General features: G+C 39.0%; 1 protein-coding gene across 2 annotated transcripts in view; it reads right to left on the minus strand.

The window, feature by feature from the left end:
* Positions 1 to 1,663: 1,663 nt before the first annotated feature.
* DUSP10 (dual specificity phosphatase 10) overlaps positions 1,664 to 21,790 on the minus strand; it is a 52,995-nt gene continuing 32,868 nt past the window's right edge. For both annotated transcript variants that reach the window (XM_082391190.1, XM_082391189.1), the window contains exons 3-4: positions 20,723 to 21,094; positions 1,664 to 17,364 (exon numbers count right to left, since the gene is read on the minus strand). In XM_082391190.1, coding sequence (XP_082247316.1) covers positions 17,099 to 17,364; positions 20,723 to 21,094 — 638 coding nt within the window. In that variant the 3' untranslated portion in view covers positions 1,664 to 17,098. The remainder of the gene's footprint in view (positions 17,365 to 20,722; positions 21,095 to 21,790) is intronic.

The following is a 21,790-nucleotide window of genomic DNA, read 5'->3' on the forward strand; positions in this document are numbered from 1 at the left end:
CAATATAATTATATTTTGTTCTACCTTCTTCAATAAATGCTTTTGAATTCAAAAAAGTTATTCATAAAAGTGTTGTGAGACCTTTGGAAAGAAAGTGCCATTTAAATTCAGAGCAGTACAATGATAATAATTACTATTTTGCTGCTATTCTATCATTGATCCTGACATTGTCCCTCCTACCACTTTCAACCAGCATTTTTCTCCCTACCGTCCCAAACAAGACAGCTTTAAGTTAGCTAAAGAGAGAAAAATAGATCTTTGGGGTACTCTCTGCCATGACAGCCTTATGAGGTAGAGAATAGCTTTTTGATACCATCTCATTTAAACACAATGGCTCACACCAGATCATAAAAGCTAATTTTGTTTAATATTCTGGAATTTTGTGAGATGACAGCTGTTTTAGATGGGAAATACCAATGGGATAAAAATGTTCTGATCAGTCAACAATAAAATACCGAGTTCTTACTAAAAGGAAAACATAAAATTATATTCTTGCTATAGGGCAAACCAAATGCCTCTTTGCCCTGGAGAAACATAGTCTGAACAGACTAGATGGGAGGCTTTGGGCTCCCCTAAGTGTATATCTTGATAAGCAGTTCCTATATATTGGGCTACTCAAGATATAAATGAAGCAATGTTTATTTAATGAAAAAATAAAAAGATACATGGTAAGGCAGAGTTCTTCCTAGCTTGAGAAGAACACTTTCATGAGATTCTAGCCACTCATGTCCAGATTAGAAAAAAGGAAATGTCTCTGATGACCATTTTGGAACTGACAGATATAAGGGGCAAGAGCTAAAAGGAAAAACACTTGTGTTCTATTCTTTTGGCCTTTGCCTCTACCTCTCTAGATTTTTCTCTTGATTTGGTAGAACATAAGCCATGCAAAATATTGCTCAGCAGATCCCACATGATTTAGTGGACCTGAAAATATTGAAATCATTCTCTCACAAAAACAGAAGATGCTGGAGAGGGTGTGGAGAAAAGGGAACACTCTTGCACTGTTGGTAGGAATGTAAATTGATACAGCCTCTATGGAGAACAGTATGGAGGTTCCTTAAAAAACTAAAAATAGAACTACCATATGACCCAGCAATCCCACTACTGGGCATACACCCTGAGAAAACCATAATTCAAAAAGAGTCATGTACCACAATGTTCATTGCAGCTCTATTTACAATAGCCAGGACATGGAAGCAACCTAAGTGTCCACTGACAGATGACTGGATAAAGAAGATGTGGCACATATATACAATGGAATATTACTCAGCCATAAAAGGAACGAAACTGAGTTATTTGTAGTGAGGTGGATGGAGTTAGAGTCTGTCATACAGAGTGAAGTAAGTCAGAAAGAGAAAAACAAATACTGTATACTAACACATATATATGGAATCTAAAAAAGAAAAAAGAAAAGAAAAGAAAATGGTCAGATGAACCTAGGGGCAAGACGGGAATAAAGACCCAGACCTACTAGAGAATGGACTTGAGGACACGGGGAGGGGGAAGGGTAAGCTGGGACAAAGTGAGAGAGTGGCATGGACATATATACACTACCAAACGTAAAATAGATAGCTAGTGGGAAGCAGCCGCATAGCACAGGGAGATCAGCTCGGTGCTTTGTCACCACCTAGAGGGGTGGGATGCGAGGGTGGGAGGGAGGGAGATGCAAGAGGGAAGAGATATGGGGACATATGTATATGTATAACTGATTCACTTTGTTATAAAGCAGAAACTGACACACCATTGTAAAGCAATTATACTCTAATAAAGATGTTTAAAAAAAAAAAAAAGATACTTAACAGTCATAGTAAAAAAAAAAAAAAAAAAAAAAAAAAACCAGAAGAAACATTTGTCAGTATCCTAGTGTTGTGTTACTCAATATGCTAGGTGCTTTGCCCACATTCACTCATTTAATCCTCTCAACCATGTGAAGTAGGAAATGAAGACTCAGAGACGTTAAATAACTTGGTCTATGTCACACGGGACTTATGACTCCTAGACCTAAGTATTTTTAATGCATTTTTTAATTGAAGTATAGCTGCTGTACAATATTATACAAGTTACAGGTGTACAATATAGTTATTCACAAATTTAAAGGTTATACTCCATTTATAGTTATTATAAAATATTGGCTATATTCCTTGTGTTGTACAGTATATCCTTGCAGCTTATTTTACACATATAGTTTGTACCTCTTGATCCTCTAACCCTATTTTTCCCCTCCCCCTTCTCTCTCCCCACTGATAACCAGTAGTTTGTTCTCCATATCTGTGAGATTACATCTTTATTCATTCATCTGTTGATGAACACTTAGGTTGCCTCCACATCTTGTAAATTGCAAATAATGCTGCTATGAACATTGGGGTGTGTATATCTTTTTGAATTATTTATTTATTTTTTTTCAGATATATACCCAGGAGTGGAAATTCTGGGTCATATAGTTGTTCTATTGTTTGTTTTTCAAGAAAACTCCATGCTGTTTTCCACAGTGGCTGCACAAATTTATATTCCCACCAACAGCATACAAGTGTTCCCTTTTCTCCACATCCTTGCCAACATGTATTATTTGTGGTCTTTTTGATAAAAGCCATTCTAACAGATGTGAAAATATATCTCATTGTAGTTTTGATGTGCATTTCTCTGATGATTAGTGATGTTGAGCATATTTTCATGTGCCTGTTAGACATCTGCATGTCCTTTTTGGAAAAATGTCTATTCAGGTCTTCTGTGCATTTTTTAATTGAGTTGCTGGGTTTTATTTTTATTTTTTTGATGTTGAGCTGTATGAGCTGTTTATATATTTTGGGTGTTAACCCCTTATTTCCTCCCATTCAGTAGGTTGTCTTTTTGTTTTGTTGATGGTTTCCTTTGCTGTGCAAAGGCTTTTAAGTTTAATTAGGTTCCATTTGTTAATTTTTGCTTTTATTTCCTTTGCTTTAGGAGACAGATCCAAAAAACTATTGCTACAATTTATGTCAAAGAGTGTTCTGCCTATGTTATTTTAAGGAGTTTTATGGTTTCCAGTCTTACATTTAGGTCTTAATCCATTTTGAGCTTATTTTTGTATATGGTGTTAGAGAATGCTATAATTTCATTCTTTTACATGTAGCTGTCCAGTTTTCCCAGCATGACTTATTGAAGACACTCTCTTTTCTCCATTGTATTTTCTTGCTTCTTTTGTCATAGATTAATTGACCATACATGTATGGGTTGATTTCTGGTCTCTCTATTCTGTTCCATTAATCTGTGTCTGTTTTTGTGCCAGTACCGTAATATTTTGATTACTGTAACTTTGTAGTACAGTCTAAAGTCAGAGAGCCTGATTCCTCCAGCTCTGTTCTTCTCTCTCAAGATTGTTTTTGTTATTTGGAGTATTTTGTGTTTCCATACAAATTTTTAAATTATTTGTTTTAGTTCTTTGAAAACTGCCATTGGTATTTTGATAAAGATTGTATTGAATCTGTAGATTGCCTTGGGTAGTTTTAAAAATATTAAATATTCCAATGCAAGAACATGGTATATTTTTCCATCTACTTGTGTCATCTTCAATTTCTTTCATCAATGTCTTATAGTTTTCTGAGTATAGGTCTTTTACCTCCTTAGGTAGGTTTGTTCTTTGGTATCTGATTCTTTTTGATGTGATGGTAAATGGGATTGTTTCCTTAATTTCTCTTTTTGATAGTTTGTTGTTAGTGTATAAAAATGCAATAGATTTCTGATTATTGATTTTGTATCCTGAAACTTTACCAAATTCATTAATGAGCTCTAGTAGTTTTCTGGTGGTGTCTTTAGAATCTTCTATGTATAGTATCATGTTATCTGCAAACAGTGACAGTTTCACTTCTTTCTTTCCAATTTGGATTCCTTTCATTTCTTTTTCTTGTCTCATTGCTGTGCCTAGTACTTTCAATACTATGTTGAATAAAAATGACAAGAGTGGGCATCCTTGTCTCATTCCTAATATAAGAGGGAAAGTTTTCAGCTTTTCACCATTGAGTACAATGTTAGCTGTGGGTTTGTTATATATGGCTTTTATTATGTTGAGGTATGTTACCTCTATGCCCACTTTCTGGAGAGTTTTTTATTATAAATGGATGTTGAATTTGTCAAAATATTTTTCTGTATCTATTGAGAAGATCATATGATTTTTATTTGTTAATGTAGTGTGTCACACTGATAGATTTGTGGACATTGAACCATCATCCTTGTACCCCTCAGAGAACTCTCACTTGATCATGGTGTATGATACTTGCAATGTATTGTTGGATTTGGTTGGCAATATTTTGTTGAGGAGTTTTGTATCTATGTTCATCAGTGATATTGGCCTGTAATTTTCTTTATTTGTGATATCTTTGTCTGTTTTTGGTATCAGGGTGATGCTGGCCTCATAGAATGAGTTCGGGAGTGTCCTTCATCTGCAAGTTTTTGGAATAGTTTGAGAAGGGTAAGTGTTAACTCTTCTCTAAATGTTTGCTAGAATCTACCTGTGAAGCCATCTGATCCTGGACTTTTGTTTTGTTGAGAGTTTTTAAATAACTTATTAAATTTCATTACTGGTAATTGGTCTGTTCATATTTTCTATTTCTTCCTGGTTCAGTCTTGGGAGATTGTACATTTCTAAGAAATTTTCCATTTCTTCTAGGTCATCCATTTTATTGGCATATAGTTGTTCATAGTAATATTTTATGATCTTTTGTATTTCTGTGGTATCAATTGTAACTTCTCCTTTCTTATTTCTGATTTTATTGATTTGGGCCCTCTCCCTTTTTTTTCTTGATGAGTATATATAAGTGTTTATCAATTTCGTTTATCTTTTGTTTTCTTTTTGGCCGTGTGGCTTGTGGGATTTTAGTTTCCCGACCAGGGATCAAACCCCAGCCCTCAGCAGTGAGAGCATAGAGTCCTAAACACTGGACCATCAGAGAATTCCCTTGTTTATCTTTTCAAAGAATTAGCTTTTAGTTTCATTAATATTTTCTCTTGCTTTTTTTTAGTCTCTATTTTATTTATGTCTGTTCTGATCTTTATCATTTCTTTCTTTTTACTAACTTTCTGTTTTGTTTGTTCTTCTTTCTCTAGTTCCTTTAGATGTAAGGTTAGGTTGTTTATTTGATATTTTTCTTGTTTCCTGAGATATGTTTGTATCACTATAAACGTCCCTCTTAGAACTGATTTTGCTGTGTCCCATAGGTTTTGGATCATCATCCTCTTTGATTTCTTCAGTGATCCACTGGTTTTTTAGTAGCATATTGTTTAGCCTCCACTTGTTTGTGTTTTTTGCAGGTTTTTTTTTTTTGGAGTTGATTTCTAGTCTCATGGCATTGTGGTCTGAAAATATGCTTGATATGATTTCACTTTTCTTAAATTTACTGATGCTTATTTTGTGACCTAGCATGTGATCTATTCTGGAGAATAGTCCATGTGCTCTTGAAAAGAGTGTGTATTCTGCTGTTTTCGGATGGAATGCTCTCTATATATATCAGTTAGGTTTATCTGGTCTAATGTGTTATTTAAGGCCATTCCCTTATTGATTTTCTGTCTGGTTGATCTGCCTATTGATGTAAGTGAGTTGTTTAAGTACCTTACTATTAATGTGTTACTGTTGATTTCTACCTTTATATCCATTAATATTTGCTTTATGTATTTAGATGCTCCTCTGTTGGGTGCATATATATTTACAATTGTTACATTTTCTTCTTGGATTGATCCCTTGATCCTTATGTAGTGTCCTCTTTGTCTCTTGTAATTGTCTTTATTTTAAAGTCCATTTTGTCTTATATAAGTATTGCTACCTCGGCTTTCCTTTGATTTCCATTTGCATGGAATAAGTTTTTCCATCCCCTCACTTTAGATCTAAAGTGAGTCTCTTGTAGGCAGCATAAATGCAGGTCTTAGTTTTGTACATTAAGCCAATCTATGTCTTTTGATTAGAGAATTTAGTCTATTTACATTTAAGGTGATTATTGATATGTATGTTCTTATTGCCAGTTTGTTAATTGTTTTAGGGTTGCTTTTGTACGGTTTTTTTTTTTTCCTTTCTTCTTCTTTTGTTCTCTTCTCCTGTGATTTGATGACTGTCTTTAGTGTTATGTTTGGATTCCTTTTTCTTTTTTGTTTGTGTATTTATTATAGATTTTACATTTATGGTTACCATGAGGTTTGTATATAGCAATCTATATATATATATATATATATATATATATATATATATATGTATATGATTGTTTTAAGTTGCTGGTCTCTTAATTTCAAGTGCATCTTAACAACCCTCCATTTGTACTCTCCTCCCTCAAGATTACTGGTTTTGACAACATATTTTACACCTAATTGTTTTGTGTATCCCTTAACTGCTTATTGTGGATACAGACTACTTTTGTCTTTTAACCTTTCTACTATCTTTGTGCATGGATGATTTCCTACGTTTACTGTATGTTTGCCTTTACTGGTGAGTTTTTCATTTTGTAATTTTCATGTTTTTACTTGTGACCTTTCTTTTTCACTTAGAGAAGTCCCTTTAACACTTCCTGTAAAGCTGATTTGGTGGTGCTGAACTCTTTTAGCTTTTGCTTGTCTGCAAAGCTTTTGATCTCTCCATCAAATCTGGATGAGAGCCTCGCTGGGTAGAGTATTCTTGGTTGTAAGTTTTTCCCTTTCTTCACTTCAAATGTATCATGCCACTACCTTCTGGCCTGCAGCTGAAAAATCAGCTGATAGTCATATGGGAGTTCTCTTGTGTGTTATTTGTTGCTTTTCCCTTGCTGCTAATATTCTTTACCTTTAATTTTTGTCATTTTAATTTCAATGTGTCTTGGTGTGTTCCTTTTTGGGTTAATTCTGTATGGGACTCTCTGTACGTTCTGGACTTGGATGTCTGTTTTTTTTCCCAGGTTAGGGAAGTTTTCAGCTATTATGTCTTCAAATATGTTCTCTACCCCTTTCTCTCTCTCTTCTCTTTCTGGGAACCCTATAGTGTGAATGTTAGTGTGCTTGATGTTGTCCCACAGGTCTCTTAAACTGTCCTCATTTCTTTTAATTTTTGTATTTTCTGTTCAGCGTCACTGATTTCCAGTACTCTTTCTTCTAGCTTGCTGATCCATTCCTCTATATTATTTAGTCTACTGTTGATTCCTTCTAGTACATTTTTATTTCAGTTATTATGTTCTTCAACTCTGTTTGGTTGTTCTTTTTATTTTCTAATTCTCTGTTAAAAACGTCTAACTTCTTGCTCTGTGCATGCATTCTTCTCCTGAGATCTTTGATCATCTTTACAGTCACTACCCTGAACTCCTTTCTCATATAGATTGTCTCCACTTCACTTAATTCTTCTTCTGGGGTTTTATTTTGCTCCTTTGTCTGGAACATGTTCCTCCTGGAGCTGGTGCCTGCCCACTGGTGGGTGGAGTTGGGTTCTGGGCCCTTTGGTAGGCAAGGCCACTAGACCTAAGTTTTTTTTTTTTTACTATACAAGAGGAATCCTTAAGAATAGAATGTAGTGGGGCTTCCCTAGTGATCCAGTGGTAAAGAATCCTCCTTCCAATGCAGGGGACATGGGTTCGATCTCTGATCAGGGAACTAAGATCCCACATGCTGCGGAGCAACTAAGCCCACACGCCACAACTACTAAGCTCACGCACCTCAATGAGCGAGCCCATGTGACACAAACTACAGAGCCCACGTGCCCTGGAGCCCATGCACCACAACTAGAGTGAGAAAAAAACCCACAAGCCACAACTAGATAGAAGTCTGCTAGAGAGAAGCCCACACGTCACAACTAGAGAGAGAAAACCCACCAGAACTAGAGAAAAGCCTGCACACTGCAACGAAGAGCCTGTGCGCCGCAACTAAGACCTGACACAGCCAGAAAAATAAAGAAAAAATTAAAAAAATAAAAGAATAGTATGTAGTGTTTGATGTTCTAGGACATTTCAGTTGACATTTGTCCTGAGGAGAAAACATACTTATCCCCTAAGATGAAAAGAGTTGTAACTAAGAACAAAAAGTTGACTTAAGTGCTTACTTCCTCCTTTGAACTTCAGGTTTATTCACTCAAGAAATGATTCAGAAGGAAATAATTATAATTTAAACATGCCATAAAAGGATTATATAATCATATATGTTTGTAGGAGGCTCAGTAACCTCATGATAAAGACTTCAACTTTATCCTGGCACCAAAGACAACTGGTTTTTAGGGAATTCTCTTCAAGGAAAAGGATAAGTTGTTATTCTGACCCTTCCTACTACTAAGAAGGAGGCACAATGTCTAACAGGCCTTATTGGATTTTGGAGAAAATATATACCTCATTGGGTGTGTTAATCCAGTCTATTTACCAAGTAACATGAAAGGTTATTAATTTAAGTAGGGTCCTGTTATATTGTGATTTACAATAAGAAATAAATATTTGATCTTTGTTTCCACTTCTGACAGAGAGCTCCTAAAACCCTTGGAATTTCCCATGGATGAGAGTGATAAAGGTGTATATTGTTACATTACTGAGATAACTTTTGGAAAGCACCTAAGTATGGTGGCTAGATGCCAGGGAAACCAACCATGTAACTAAATGGTTGGAACTTTCAGCCCCACCCAGGACCTCTGGGGAGGGGAAAGAGGCTGGACATTGAGTTCAATCACCAATGGCTGATGATTTCATCAATCGTGCCTACGTAATGAAACCTCTATAAAAACCCAACAGGACAGGATTTGGAGAGCTTCTGGGTTGGTGAACATGTGGAGATTTGGGGAGTGTGGTGTGCTCTGAGAAGACGTTGAAGCTCTGTGCCCTTTCCCCATATCTTTCTCTATGAATTTCTTCCATCTGGTTGTTCCTAATAAACTTTTATAATATACTGTTAAACTTGTAAGTAAAATGTTTCTCAAAGTCCTGTTAGCCACTCTAGCAAATTAATCAAATCCAAGGAAGAGTTGTTATTGGAACCCACAATCTATAGCTGTTCAGTCAGAAACACTGGTAATAACATAGACTTTGATTGGTATCTGGAGTGGAGGGGAGTGGTTAGTCTTGTAGGACTAAGCCCTTAACCTGTGGGATCTGGTGCTATCTCCAGGTAGTGTCAGAATTGAGTTGAATTGTAGGACACCCATCTGGTGTCCAATAATAGCTTGGTATGGTGGGGAAAAAAAAAAAACCCACACATTGGAATTGGGTGCAGAAACTTAGCTCCAGAACAAGATAAGTCTCTACAATATTTCAAGGCTGTCATGCAAGCTGCTCTTGCATCTAAATCCAGTACATTCCATGGTGCTAGAAGGGTCTGTATTAGGTAGGGATCCTGTATGAACCCATTCACCTGATAGGTGAATCATGGAGCAGACATTTAGGATTTTGGAACAAAACTATGACAGCTTCTTTAGAGGAGAAGAAGAAGAGCTCTTTTTCTGAGTAACAGTTTGAAACTGGAAGCTTATTCATAGACCATCTTGTTATAATGCAACATGAATTGTTCATGAAGAACTAAGAGTTATTGACCCAATAAGCCTCTAAGTTAGGCATGAATAATATTATTCCATTATCAAGTGGAATTGGAATATGTGAAATCAGATACAAGTAAGTTGAGTAAACAAGTGACCCAAATACCCATGGTCTCTATTCTTGAACTCACACTTATGGCTTCATGAGACGTTCTCTGTGACCAGTGGACTGAAAGAAAAATATTTGACCTTGATTGCAGAGTTTTGTGTGATATCTCAGTATCATCCTAAAATGAATGGCTACATCTCTATAGCACCACTTGGGGGTGGCTAAGGATGATAGTGGTGAAGGAAAAATTGCCCTGTGGGCAGAATTTGCAGCAGTGCACGTGGTTGTTCATTTTGTCTGAGAGACAGAGATATAGATCTACGTTGCTTCATGGTCAGTAGCTAATGGTTTACATGGATAATCAGGGACTTAGAAAAAACATGATTGGAAAATTGGTGACAGAAAAGTCTGGGAAAGAAGTCAATGGATAGAACTCCCTGAATGGGCACAGAATGTACCATGTTAATGTTCAAAAAAGCTCAACCTCAGCATAGAAGGATCTTAATAATGGTCAAGATGACACATTCTGTGAACTTCTGTCAAGTCCCTTTCTCTAGTCACACCTACCATTGACAATGGGCTCATGCACAAAATAGCCATGATGGCAGAGATGGAGGTTATGCTTGAGCTCAGCAACATGAATTTCCACTCACCATGGCTACCTTGGCTACAGAAACTGCTGAGGATCCGACTCCAACCCACCCAAAGCAGAGACTAATACCAAGCCCCTGAAATAGAACCATTCCTAGAATAATCAGCCAGCTGTCTGATAGCAGGTTCATTATATTGGACCTCTTCTATTGTGGAAGGGACAGTGTTTTGTTCTCACTCCACAGAAACCTACTCTTCATGTGGATTTGCCTTCTCTGCTTGCAATACTTTTGCCAAAATTAGTGTCTGTGGGCTTATAGAATTCTAATGTCTAATTCACTGAGATGTTATTCCACAATGCTTTGCTTCTGACCGAGGAACTTATTTTGCAGCACATAAGTGTGGCAACAGGATCACACTCATGGAATTTACTAGCCTTACTATGTTGTCCATCACTCTGAAGCAGTAAAATAGTTCTTTTAACAATTCAGTTACTGAGTTAGATGAATGGAAAACTTTTCAGGGCTAGGGTAATGTCCTGTAAGATGCAGTAAATTCTCTAATTTGTCAACCAATATATGTTGCTGTTTCTCCCTTATCCAAGATTCACAGGTCCAGAAAGAGCTGTAAATGAAAAAACACCTCTTGCTGTTACTCCAGGTGATCTACTTGCAAAATTTGTTTTACCTACTCTGCAACTTTTGGCTCTACTGGTCTAGAAGTCTTAGTTCCCAAGGGATAGATGCTTCTGCTAGGAGATCCAGCAATGGCTCCATTAAACTGGAAGTTGATACTGTCTGCTGGCTACTTTGGTCCCCTCATGCTAAAGAAACAACAAGCAAAGAAAGAGGTTACTGTATTTCTGGGATGACTTGCGACTACCAAGGGGAAATTGGATTACTACAGGATTATGGGAGTAGGAAGAACTACGTCTAGACAAAGGGCACCTCCTACACTCTCATGTCCTGTAACAAAAGGATCCAATGCAGACAGGACTGCCAAAGGCTCAGATCCTTCAAAAATGAAGATTTAGGTTACCCTAACAGGCAAGGAATCATGACCAGGTGAGAGGCTTGCTGAGGACAAAGGGTAAATGGAATGGGTAGTAAAAGAAGGAAGTTATAAACATCAGCTATGACTACATGATCATTTGTAGAAATTAGGACAGTAAGAGTTATAAACATTTCTTACTTTGATATAAATATATTTGTTTATATATTAACCAATTCTTTCTTTCTCCTCTATCTACCATTTAATATTAAATGTGGTAAATGTAGTTATCCGTTGTATTAGTCTCCTTGGGCTGCCATAACAAAGTCCCAAAAACTGGGTGACTTAAAACAATAGAAATTTATTCCCCTACAGTCTGGAGGCTAGGAGTCCAAAATCAAGGTATCATCAGGGTTAGTTCTTTTGGAGGCTCTGAGAATCTGTCTCATGTCTCTCTCCTACTTTCTGGTGATATCCAGCAATCTTTGGTGTTCCTTGCCTCTTAGATGAATCACTCCAATTTCCACCTCCCTAGTTATATGCCATTGGTTCCTTTGTGTGTGTCCAAATTTCCCTCTTTATAAGAGGGATTGGTCCAATTACACCAGTAATTGTATTAGGCCCCATCTTAATCCAATATGACCCTTTTAAAACTTGATTACATCTGCAACTATGCTATTTCCAAATAAGATCACATTTACAAGGTCTGGGATTTAAACTTCAAAAACATCTTTTTGGCAAACACAATTCAATCTGTAATATCCTTATATCTCAGTATTTAAATTTCAGAATTTCAAAGGGAGAGTAGACCTCAAGTATAAGAGGAATGAACATCACCCCCAAAATGGATAAAGTAACACATGAGACTATGCATTTTCATTTTGAGAGAGGATTGGTATCTTTTCAACTGTGGAAGAGATAGTTGCATCTTCTTAGGTAGAAACATCGTTTTCTAAAGTCTTTGTTTGGAAGTTATATGTACAGTTAAAAGAAGTGTAAATGGATGGCAAGTTGGCAAGGGATAGACTGGGGTGGCTTTGTACAATATCAACTTAGCTGAATCAGAAACTGCATTTCCCAGAATTCCTTTTCCTATTTAATGCTGGGTTAAGGTTCGCCTTGAAAGAACTCTACATGAGACTTGGAAGGCAGAAGTGAAGCAGTGGCCATTATACTATGAAGAGGGCAACAGGCACTATTGCCACCAGCGCACATTTTCACCGACCTGGAATCTCACCTTGACTTAGGGCCACAGCTGTGATCTCAGCTCCTGAAGCTCTCTCCAGATCTCCTCCTTTGCTTCACAAGTCCTGCACCAGGTACATGGTCAGCAACGTGGGAAAGGGCACTGGATCCTTCTCCAAGGTCACCTACATCATGGAAGTTGGTAAAAGGCAAATGTGCGTTCTAGTTTTTCCTCCTAATTCCAGTTCTTCCTTGTTCTCCTGTACTTAATCTTACCTTTTCTCGCTGGTAGCTCTGCTGACGCACAGAGACTTCAGCCCATCATCAGACACAGAGGCAACAGACTCCCACTGACTTCTTCACTAGATCCCACAGTTGTCTAACCCCATGTATCTGCCACCAAACACTGGCAAAGGTTGTCACACAGGAGGAAATCAGGAATGATGGAAAGAACTGGCATTCATAGTCTACTGCCTTCATAAAGTCAGAAAATCTTCTACAGATAGGTTTAATTTTGGACAATTATTTCTAACTACCTTCTTGTTGCCCATCCTTCTGGAGGCCAGAACTTGCTAGTCATTTTTGACCTCTCTTCCACCCACATCCATATATTATGATTCTCTCCAATTAGAGCATAAAACCAAACATCAACCCATATTTCCTGAGATTGGACGTTACAGGCTTGGGGAATAAAACATAAATATGTGTTGTAGCTTATTTACAAGAGCCTACTCACAAACAAGGTGATGACCACATCATCTCTATTCAGTTTGGCTTGCCAGACTTCTTATCTTCCAGAAGAACTGGTTAGAGCAATTTACTAGCATTCTATCTTAATCAACTTCTGAAGTGTGATTCAGTTTTCTTAGTTCTATACTCTGATATAGTTTTTGTTTGTTTGTTTTACTATAAAAACTCCCATTTTCTCCTGTTCGCCATATTTTATCACCCTTTTGGAAAGTCATCTTTCCTCATTTACTATCAACAGGTGATTTTGGGGTTATGTACACTTCTTCTTTCATATCTCCCCTTGTACATGTCCTCCATTTGTTAGCGTCCCTGCCTCACATCCTGCCTTACCTGTCCTTTTCCAAAAGTTGCGGACACAAGCTCTTCCATGAAATGTGGACTCTACACCTTGGTTAATATCCATTGATTGGAAATGTATTAACTGTGGAAAAACATGTTTATAGAGGAGCTAAAGCTGCTATTCTGTTTAATGTGAAGTAACAATGCCTGTTGTATCTTTTTTTTTTTATTAGATGTGTTATAGATTCATTCTATTAAATTGTTAAGTTCATCCAGCATGCAACAACACTTGTTGGACTCTGAGAATGATACACGCATCAGTCAGTCAGAGACTGCTTCTCAAGAAGATAACAATGGATTTCCCAGCTCAGCCCCAAGGCTCCCAGGTACCAAGTGAGGCCCAGATGCTGTAATGGAGCAGGAGCAGGACCCTGTGGGGCCTTCCCAGGGCAGACCACTCCCTCATGTCCTCAGCTCTAAGCCTTCTTTGAAGTACCTAGATAATAGTATCTAAAGCACATTTCCTGAGTTGTTTTACAGATGCTAAAACACCCAGGGCTTCCTTGGTGGTGCAGTGGTCGAGAATCCACGTGTCAATGCAGGGGACATGGGTTCTAGCCCTGGTCTGAGAAGATCCCACATGCCGCAGAGCAACAAAGCCCATGTGCCACAACTACTGAGCCTGCGCTCTAGAGCCCGTGAGCCACAATTACTGAGCCCGCGTGCTGCAACTACTGAAGCCCTCGCGCCTAGAGCCTATGCTCCGCAGCAAGAGAAGCCACCGCAATGAGAAGCCCACACACTGTGACAAAGTGTAGCCCCCACTCTCCACAACTAGAGAAAGCCTGCACACAGCAATGAAGACCCAACACAGCCAAAAATAGATAAATAAATAAATTAATAAAAAAATAAATAAATAAAATAAAATAAAACCCCCATCAAGTGGAAGAAATTAACTACTTGATGACCATGAGCACATAGCCCCCAGACCTACTGGCACCTAAGCACTGATAACGTTAAGCTCTGTGACACTGCCCTGTTACCTCACCATCAACCAATCAGAGAATCGTGCACAAGCTGATCACACACCCTGGAACAAACCTCCCTCACCTTACCTTTAAAAATGCTTTGCTGAAACCCATCAGGGAGTTGGGGTGTTTTGAGCAACAGCTGCCCTGGACTCCTTGCTTGGCACCCTGCAATAAATGCTGCACTTTCCTTCACCGCAACCTGGTGTCAATAGATTGACTTTACTGCTTGAGGGTGAGCAGATGCAAGTTTGGTTCAGTAACAAAACCTGGGGAGTCTGGTTTCTAGAGCAATGGCTTGGTTAATCCATGTAGTTTTCATGAAGTGGTTAACATTCCTCATGAAGAAATAGAGGCTAAATGACTCAAAACAGATTAGCAAAAAGACCTGAGTCTCTCTCAGAATTCTTGGTATGCTGGTTGGCAGGGTTTCTATCTGCCCCAGGACAGTCTTGTTCTCAAAATCATGAAGTTCAAAAAACATAAATTATTTCCATGTAGCTAAAGAAGGGAAACTATGTTCACTGTTCATCTTGTTTGTTTGTTTGTTTGTTAAAAAAAAATGCAAAAAAAGAAAGAAAAGAAAGGGAATAAAACTTACACTATTAGAACTTTAACATTTGGATTTAGAATAAAGAAAAAGAAATATCTAGTAAATCATTATGTATTTTAAATCACTAATTATATATCAACCCCTCTCCTTAAATATGTTCTAGCACCAAGAAAATTGTTAGTTTGCAGAGTAGAAATCACCATAAGAGAAATTTACTTTTCATCCTAACACTTTGTAGTAAACCGAAATCATTCAAGACAGCTCTCAGTTAATTCCTGTTAACGTCAGTCTCTACTTTTCTAATAAAAGAAAAAGTTAAATCCCTTCTAATAGAAAAGCTATTTTTAAAATGTCAAAAATATTTCATTTTAACACTTGTCAGCAAATATTCACAGGAATAGTATGTCCAAATGTAGTCATATAGAATTGAAAATGCCAGAATTCTCCTACTTTCTCACCCCAGGCAAATCTTAATTTGCTGTGAATCTTCCCTATGGCCAAATCCCTGGAGGCATCTATTTTAATAAAGCATAGAAAACATTTGAATCATGTTCTTCCCCTACCCCACTCTTACTCTGCTGTGGACTGGGAACCCATGGAACGCTAGCTGTGTATTAGCCAAGTGTGGTGGGGAAGCTGAACTTAGGAATCTGAGTTCAGTTTGCTAGCAAAAAAGTAGGAAGTAGCAACGTGTTGCAGTGTACACTATGTGGTTAATGTTACCAAAGATGTCGAGTGAGCAAATGACAGTGGGGGAGGGAGGCGTCAAGACCCCTACCTGTCAGATTGTCATACATATTTATCAGAGAGCCACTGGGGAGATCACAGAATCCTAACCAATCTATCTGGCAGTGACCTGATCACCAAGGCTCAAAGGCTGATATAGAACCTTCTCACGCCTTGAAGGAGGTTACCTGAGGCTTCCGCTTTGTAAGAGGAATTACATTGGCAGAAGTGGATGGCAGGGCTGTGGCAATAGAGGACATCATGACTAGGCAGACTGGAGCTTTTTTTACTCCCTTGTTAATTCTCTCTGCTTCGCACTAAGAGACTATTTTCTCTCCCTCATCTCTCTTTCCCTTTATAAAAATGTGTGTTTATTTCCAATTATGTTACACGTACAAGTTACTGGAGCTATGAGATGCTTGAACCTGAACTGAGGAAAAGGGGAGGAAAAAAGACACATCTCCAAATGAGTTTCATTTATATAATGAAAATAAATTTTTACACAATCAACAGAAACACACCAAGTTTTTTTTGAGAAAAATATTTTTAAATAAATTTTTGTCTTTTTTTTTTTTACATTCTGATATACATATGTAACAAGGTTTATGACACTGTAACCAGAATCAAATCAAAAAAAAAAAGTTACACAAAGGAAAAAGGTGGGAAAGAAAGTAATTGGTTTTGTTGAATTCCTTTCTAGCTCCAAGCTGGCAACTTTGCACTATTTGTCTATCATTCAGCTGCCAGCTCTAACTCACTTGCACACTCAAAACACCATATTATTGCACAAGAAGCCAGTGAAGGCATATGGTATAATGGTCAGTTCCTTGCTATTTCAAAAAATCTCTTAAACCCAGAGAGGGGGAAAAAAGTAATCCAGAGTACGAAACACACAAAATCAACAGTATCCTTTGTCTCTTTAAAGAATGGGAAGGGTTCTTAGACCACTTAAGCTGCCCTGATCTTCTCTTTGCACCAGTGAGCACAGCAGGGCTTGGTTTGGTTGGGTTTTTTGTTTTCGTAAGGACAGCCCAGGCAGATCCTAGGTCTTCATGATTCAATGTCTTTTCTACGTACTTTGGGTTCTTTTTAATTGGTTTAAAGTGTAGTATCTTCGGTCTATGAACCTGCACAGACTAGTTAATCGTAAACTCTACAAATAGCTTAAAAGGAAAAGGGGAAGAAACAAAGTTTGTTATATTTTTATTGTTGACTTAAAAAAATTACGTCTTTAGCCTCCCTGCTTTGTCAGTTGGCGGGAAGTAAATCTCAACGGCATCAAAAGTTAAATTCTTCTCACACTTGTTAAAAATAAAAAGTTTTAAACAAGTTTGTTTCCATTCACAAACTTTACCCCATCTAAAAAAAAAAAAAGAAAGAAAAAAAGAAAAGAAAGAATCCATCCTCCTTCCTCTTCGTCTCCTAATGGAGAACAGTCATCATTTCCAGCCAGACTATTGTCACACAACCGTCTCCACACCCATCAGCTTTGGTGTAAGGATTCGTGGTGTCACACCGTTGTTTAGGTCTTCCTCAAACTCCAGCAACTGCCCCATGAAGTTAAGGTTTGGGGAAATAATTGGTCGTTTGCCTTTGACAAATTTATAAGCATCAGTCATGGTCATCCGCGTGTGCTTCATCAGGTAAGCGATGACGATGGTGGCAGAGCGGGACACCCCAGCCTGGCAGTGGATGAGCAGCCCCTTCCCACACTGGTGAGCTTCCTCTGGAACAAGGGAGAAAGGCAAGAGGTGCAGGGAAGGAGAAAGAGAGATGAAGGGAGTGAGGTTAACGTTTATCTAGACTTGACAATGCCATATTCTGTAGAGAGAGAAGACATTAAAATGGCTTTGAAACTAAGTATAGTTTACTAGTTAATCGTGTATGTTTATGTCACAACCTCCAGAACTGGCTAAAAGCAATATTAGTATGAATAAGAAGCTACATTTCTACGTTTAAAGAGGAGACTAGGTAAAGGAGTCATTCACAATAATAGTTGACTTCACAGGTGACGGTGGCCAACTGAGGATGGAGCCGCAACACAATTAGCCTAAATGTTAAACAAGCTACTGGTTAAGTAGACCTCTCTGATTCAGGATGTTAATTTCCATCGCCATGTTGTGTCACTTGTCAAAACTAGTGTTATTAACAGTGTCTCTCCCACCTGTGATAGAGAAAAAGCATTTCTTTTTTTTATACCATAGAACTGCTGTGTGCAGAAACTGGTACTAAATGGATAAGAGTTTCAGTCTTAGGAAACTCTGAAGGGGGTTAAAGGAACAAAACTCAACTAGAAAGTTACTACGTTCAGCTTCTCACTAGCAAACCCTATTGTTGCAAAGTTAAAGACTTGCAGTTCTCAGGCATAGGGTGTCACCTACATGTGAACTGTCCAACCCCCTCTGCATCTACACATGCCTTTCCAACATGGCAATGATGCAGAAGATGAAGGAATTAACAGCAATGGCTCAGAATGCAGAGCAATTGAAAAAGGCAATACTTTAAAGGTTTTCAGGTATATTAAAAGCCCAGGAGAATAGCTCTCGGGCACTGCCTGAATGGATTCTTAATGACACTTCTAAACTAAAAGGCATCCCAAAGAAAGCATCCCTGGAAAATATACCAGTTAGATGAAGGGTAGGAAAGGAGAGCGTAAGGAGAGTCCCATTCTAACAAAAACTACTTCTATTGGCTACCCACTAGTAGATTAAGAAAAGAAACATTGTGCAAATTTTCATCTTAAAAACCCAGCAATTTAGCTTGCTTCTTATAGATAACAGTATTTTAGGAAAGTATCTTCTGTTTTCAATGTCTTCTCTTCAGCACACACTATTTAAGGACCTCCACCCCAAGACGGGGAAGCATGGGGGTAAGAAGATGAGCCACAAAGGGCTAAGTCTGACCATGGTTCCACCTTGTGGTGGACCTTGTGTGAATCATGTAACTCCCCAGAGCCTCAATCCTCCTATCTGAATAATGGGAATAACTGTAACTAACCAGGCTCAGGAGATATGGGAATAATATCACCCGACGCAGGAATAACTAAACTGGCATAGTTAAACCCTAAACCTAGACTTTGCTTAGTTTATATTAGACTCTCTGTGAATGCTATTATGTTTCTAAAACCAGCTGTGTTTTCCTTAAAGCTAGACTATCAGATTTCAGTTTATCCAATGATATAGAACAATGAGAATAAAATATTGTGCCTGTGCAGGGTGTGATGCGGAATTGTTTTCGAGGTTAAATGCTACTTATTACTCGTTTTGTTTTCTTTCTAAAACACCAGGTGAGCCTGAATAATCTATAAGGAATGTGGGTGCTTTGACTAAAAAAATCCTCTTAGAACCTAAGCATATCTTATGCTACCCATTAAATGGAAAACAATTTCTTAACTTCCCCCAACTGGAATTAACTCAGATAAAATTGCACTCATAACGTCATATATCAACCAGGAAGTTCCTCATCTACTTGGTGACAAACTTTTCTTCCTTGGGACTCAAGGTTTGATTCACATATCACTAATAAAAAATCTAAGGTATCTTTGCCTCCACAAGCATTGCCCATTGAGAACCAATAGAGCCTTGTAAACACTGCCCCAGTGTGTTCCCAAAGGGCTCCTGGCCTCGCAGTCAAGAGCATTAGGCTCTGGTCCCTTTAGTGACCACTCAGAATTTCCTTCCAGACTGAACATGCTATGGTCCTGCAATAAATAAAGGCACGATTAGCAAGGAAATGCCTGGGCTAAGTGACCAGAGCTGCCAGTTCTAGAGCAAATCCACCCACCCTAATGGTTGTTAAATCCAAGGGGTTTTTTTTTGTTTGTTTTTTGTTTTTCTTTTTTTTTTCTGACAAAGGAGCACTGAACATGAGTGCATTCTTCCTGGGACAGAGGCCAGTAACAATCTGCTACAATATTTAGGAAAAGTACTGGGTTACCCTTTTGTGGTAAGAAAGATTGGAATCGCTTGAAAAAAAAAAAAAAAATTGTTGAGTACCTGCTGGGTGCCAGGTATTCCCCAAGTGATAATTTGAGCCTTGCAATAGTTTGAGGCTTAGAAGCAGCAAAAGTTAAAGTTTAGGATTAGGGTTAGGCTGGCCGTTGCTTCCTTCTAGAGATTAACGCCTGCTGTTGCTAGAATTTCTCTCCTTGGGAACTACATGGGCTATACAATTTGATCTTTCCTACTTCAATGAGTCTGGGGTAAACTAAGGGAATCTAGTACCATCTCATGAGCACTCAACTTCAAGGCTTTTTGCTACCCAATGTTTAAAAACGGAGACAAAGCAAACAGAAGGGAAAAACTACTCCCACCCCCCCACGCTCTCTCTCCTCTGTGCTGAGTAATGTGTAAAGATGTTGTTCACTACAGCATTATGTTTCTGAAAAAGATCCTTCAGAAACAATCCTTCAGCAAACACTACCTTTGCTTCAAGCAGTGGCAAATTAATTTAACTCAAGGTAAGGGAGATATGGGTGAGTTTGGAGTGGTGTCATATTAACAATACAGCTGGCCCCGGGTACCCGCAGGGGATTAGTTCCTGGATAAAATGCACAGATGTTCAAGTCCCTTATATAAAATGGCGTAGGACAGTCAGCCCTCCGTACCCGCGAGTTCGATCCGCGGTTGGTTGAATCCGCAGATGTGGAACCCGCGGATACGGAGGGCCGGCTGTATTTTTACTCCCTGCAAAGCGCCTAGGGACGCCAGTAGACTACATACATACCCACGGTGCCTGCTCTGGCCGCCAATTTCTTACTATCTACCAGTTCTTTTGAGATGGTGTTATAGAACATCTCAGTGCTAACCCCTGCCACTTTTTCATTGAGAACGTGAGGGATGTGGAGGTCTAGTTGAACGGATCCCAACCCAGTTGAATTACCGTTCTTTTATAACCATGGTTCCAATACACTTGATGGGTTATGACTTAGGAGAATACTTTGGCTGCACCGGGTGGCAGAGGCCGAAACCACCACGGTGGAGCTTTTTTTGCCACACAGGCGTAAATCTTGGACTTGATATCAAAGCCCGAGCCAGAGAGGAAAGGGAGGCGGAAGATGAGACTTCCCCGTAGGAGATAGTTACCAATGAACTCAAAAGCCTCTTCAAAGTACTGCCTCAGGTTCTGCTTGTTGCTGTCGGTCGCCGGCAGCCGCTTGTAGCTGAACAGGCCTTTCTCGTAGTGGTAGAGCGGCAGGTGGGTGGTGACGTTGATGACGTAGCCGATGTTCAGCCGCTGCATCGTATCCAGGTCCTGAGCGTCCTGCTCGTTGCCGAGGAACAGGAAGGGCAAGATGGGCGTCAGCTCTGCATTCTCGATGTCGGGGGTGCTGGGGGTGGACTGAGGTAGCATGCTCGAGGCCGCAGACGCGCCGCCCCCCACTTCCCGGCACTCTTGGAGCTGGAGGGAGTTGTCACAGAGGTTTTCATGGTTCTGCTTAAAACTGCTAAGTCCTCCTGGAACAAAAACACAGAAAGCGAGAATGACTGCCCCTAGAACTTCAGAGCTGGCGGAAGATACCACTTTCCCCTTAGGAATGAGTGTGTTTCGTTGCTTATCACATTTTTTAAGATAAAATCAAAATACAAATGAAAGTCCATTTGGAGACGGAGGACACACTTTGGAGGATATCACTGCATGCAGTACTTTGGAAATGTGCTTTTTATACAAACTGGGACATATTCCCCTGGAAAGCGTTCCACGAAGCATCAGGCAATTTCATTAGCAGCAAATTTGTTCTGCCCCCAAAGAGCCATACGCTCAGTGGCCTATATAGAACCTTGCACTTGGGGAGCCCAGGAAGGCACAGATGACTTCCTTGGGTGTAAAATTTTTGCCTGTACCTGGGCAGTGTAGGTGTGTGTCTTGCACTCTTTGTAAGCTCACCTTACCCAGAAGGCCAAGTTTGCTCCCAATACAGCAGAGCGGTTACAAGCAGGGACACTGGAAGAACCGGGTTATCTTGGCTATAATCCCAGTTCCACCACTTGCTGCATCTGTGACCTGGATAAATTAATTTCTCTCTCTGGGCCTCAATTTCCCCGTCTGTAAAATGAGGGTAATGGCATATACCTCTTAGTGTGATTGGGAGTCTGGAATGAATGGATACATATATAAAGTATGCAAACCTCCCCCTCATCAAATGCAGTGTC

This window comes from Balaenoptera borealis (assembly GCF_965194805.1).
Source record: "Balaenoptera borealis genome assembly, chromosome: 1".
NCBI lineage: Eukaryota > Metazoa > Chordata > Mammalia > Artiodactyla > Balaenopteridae > Balaenoptera > Balaenoptera borealis.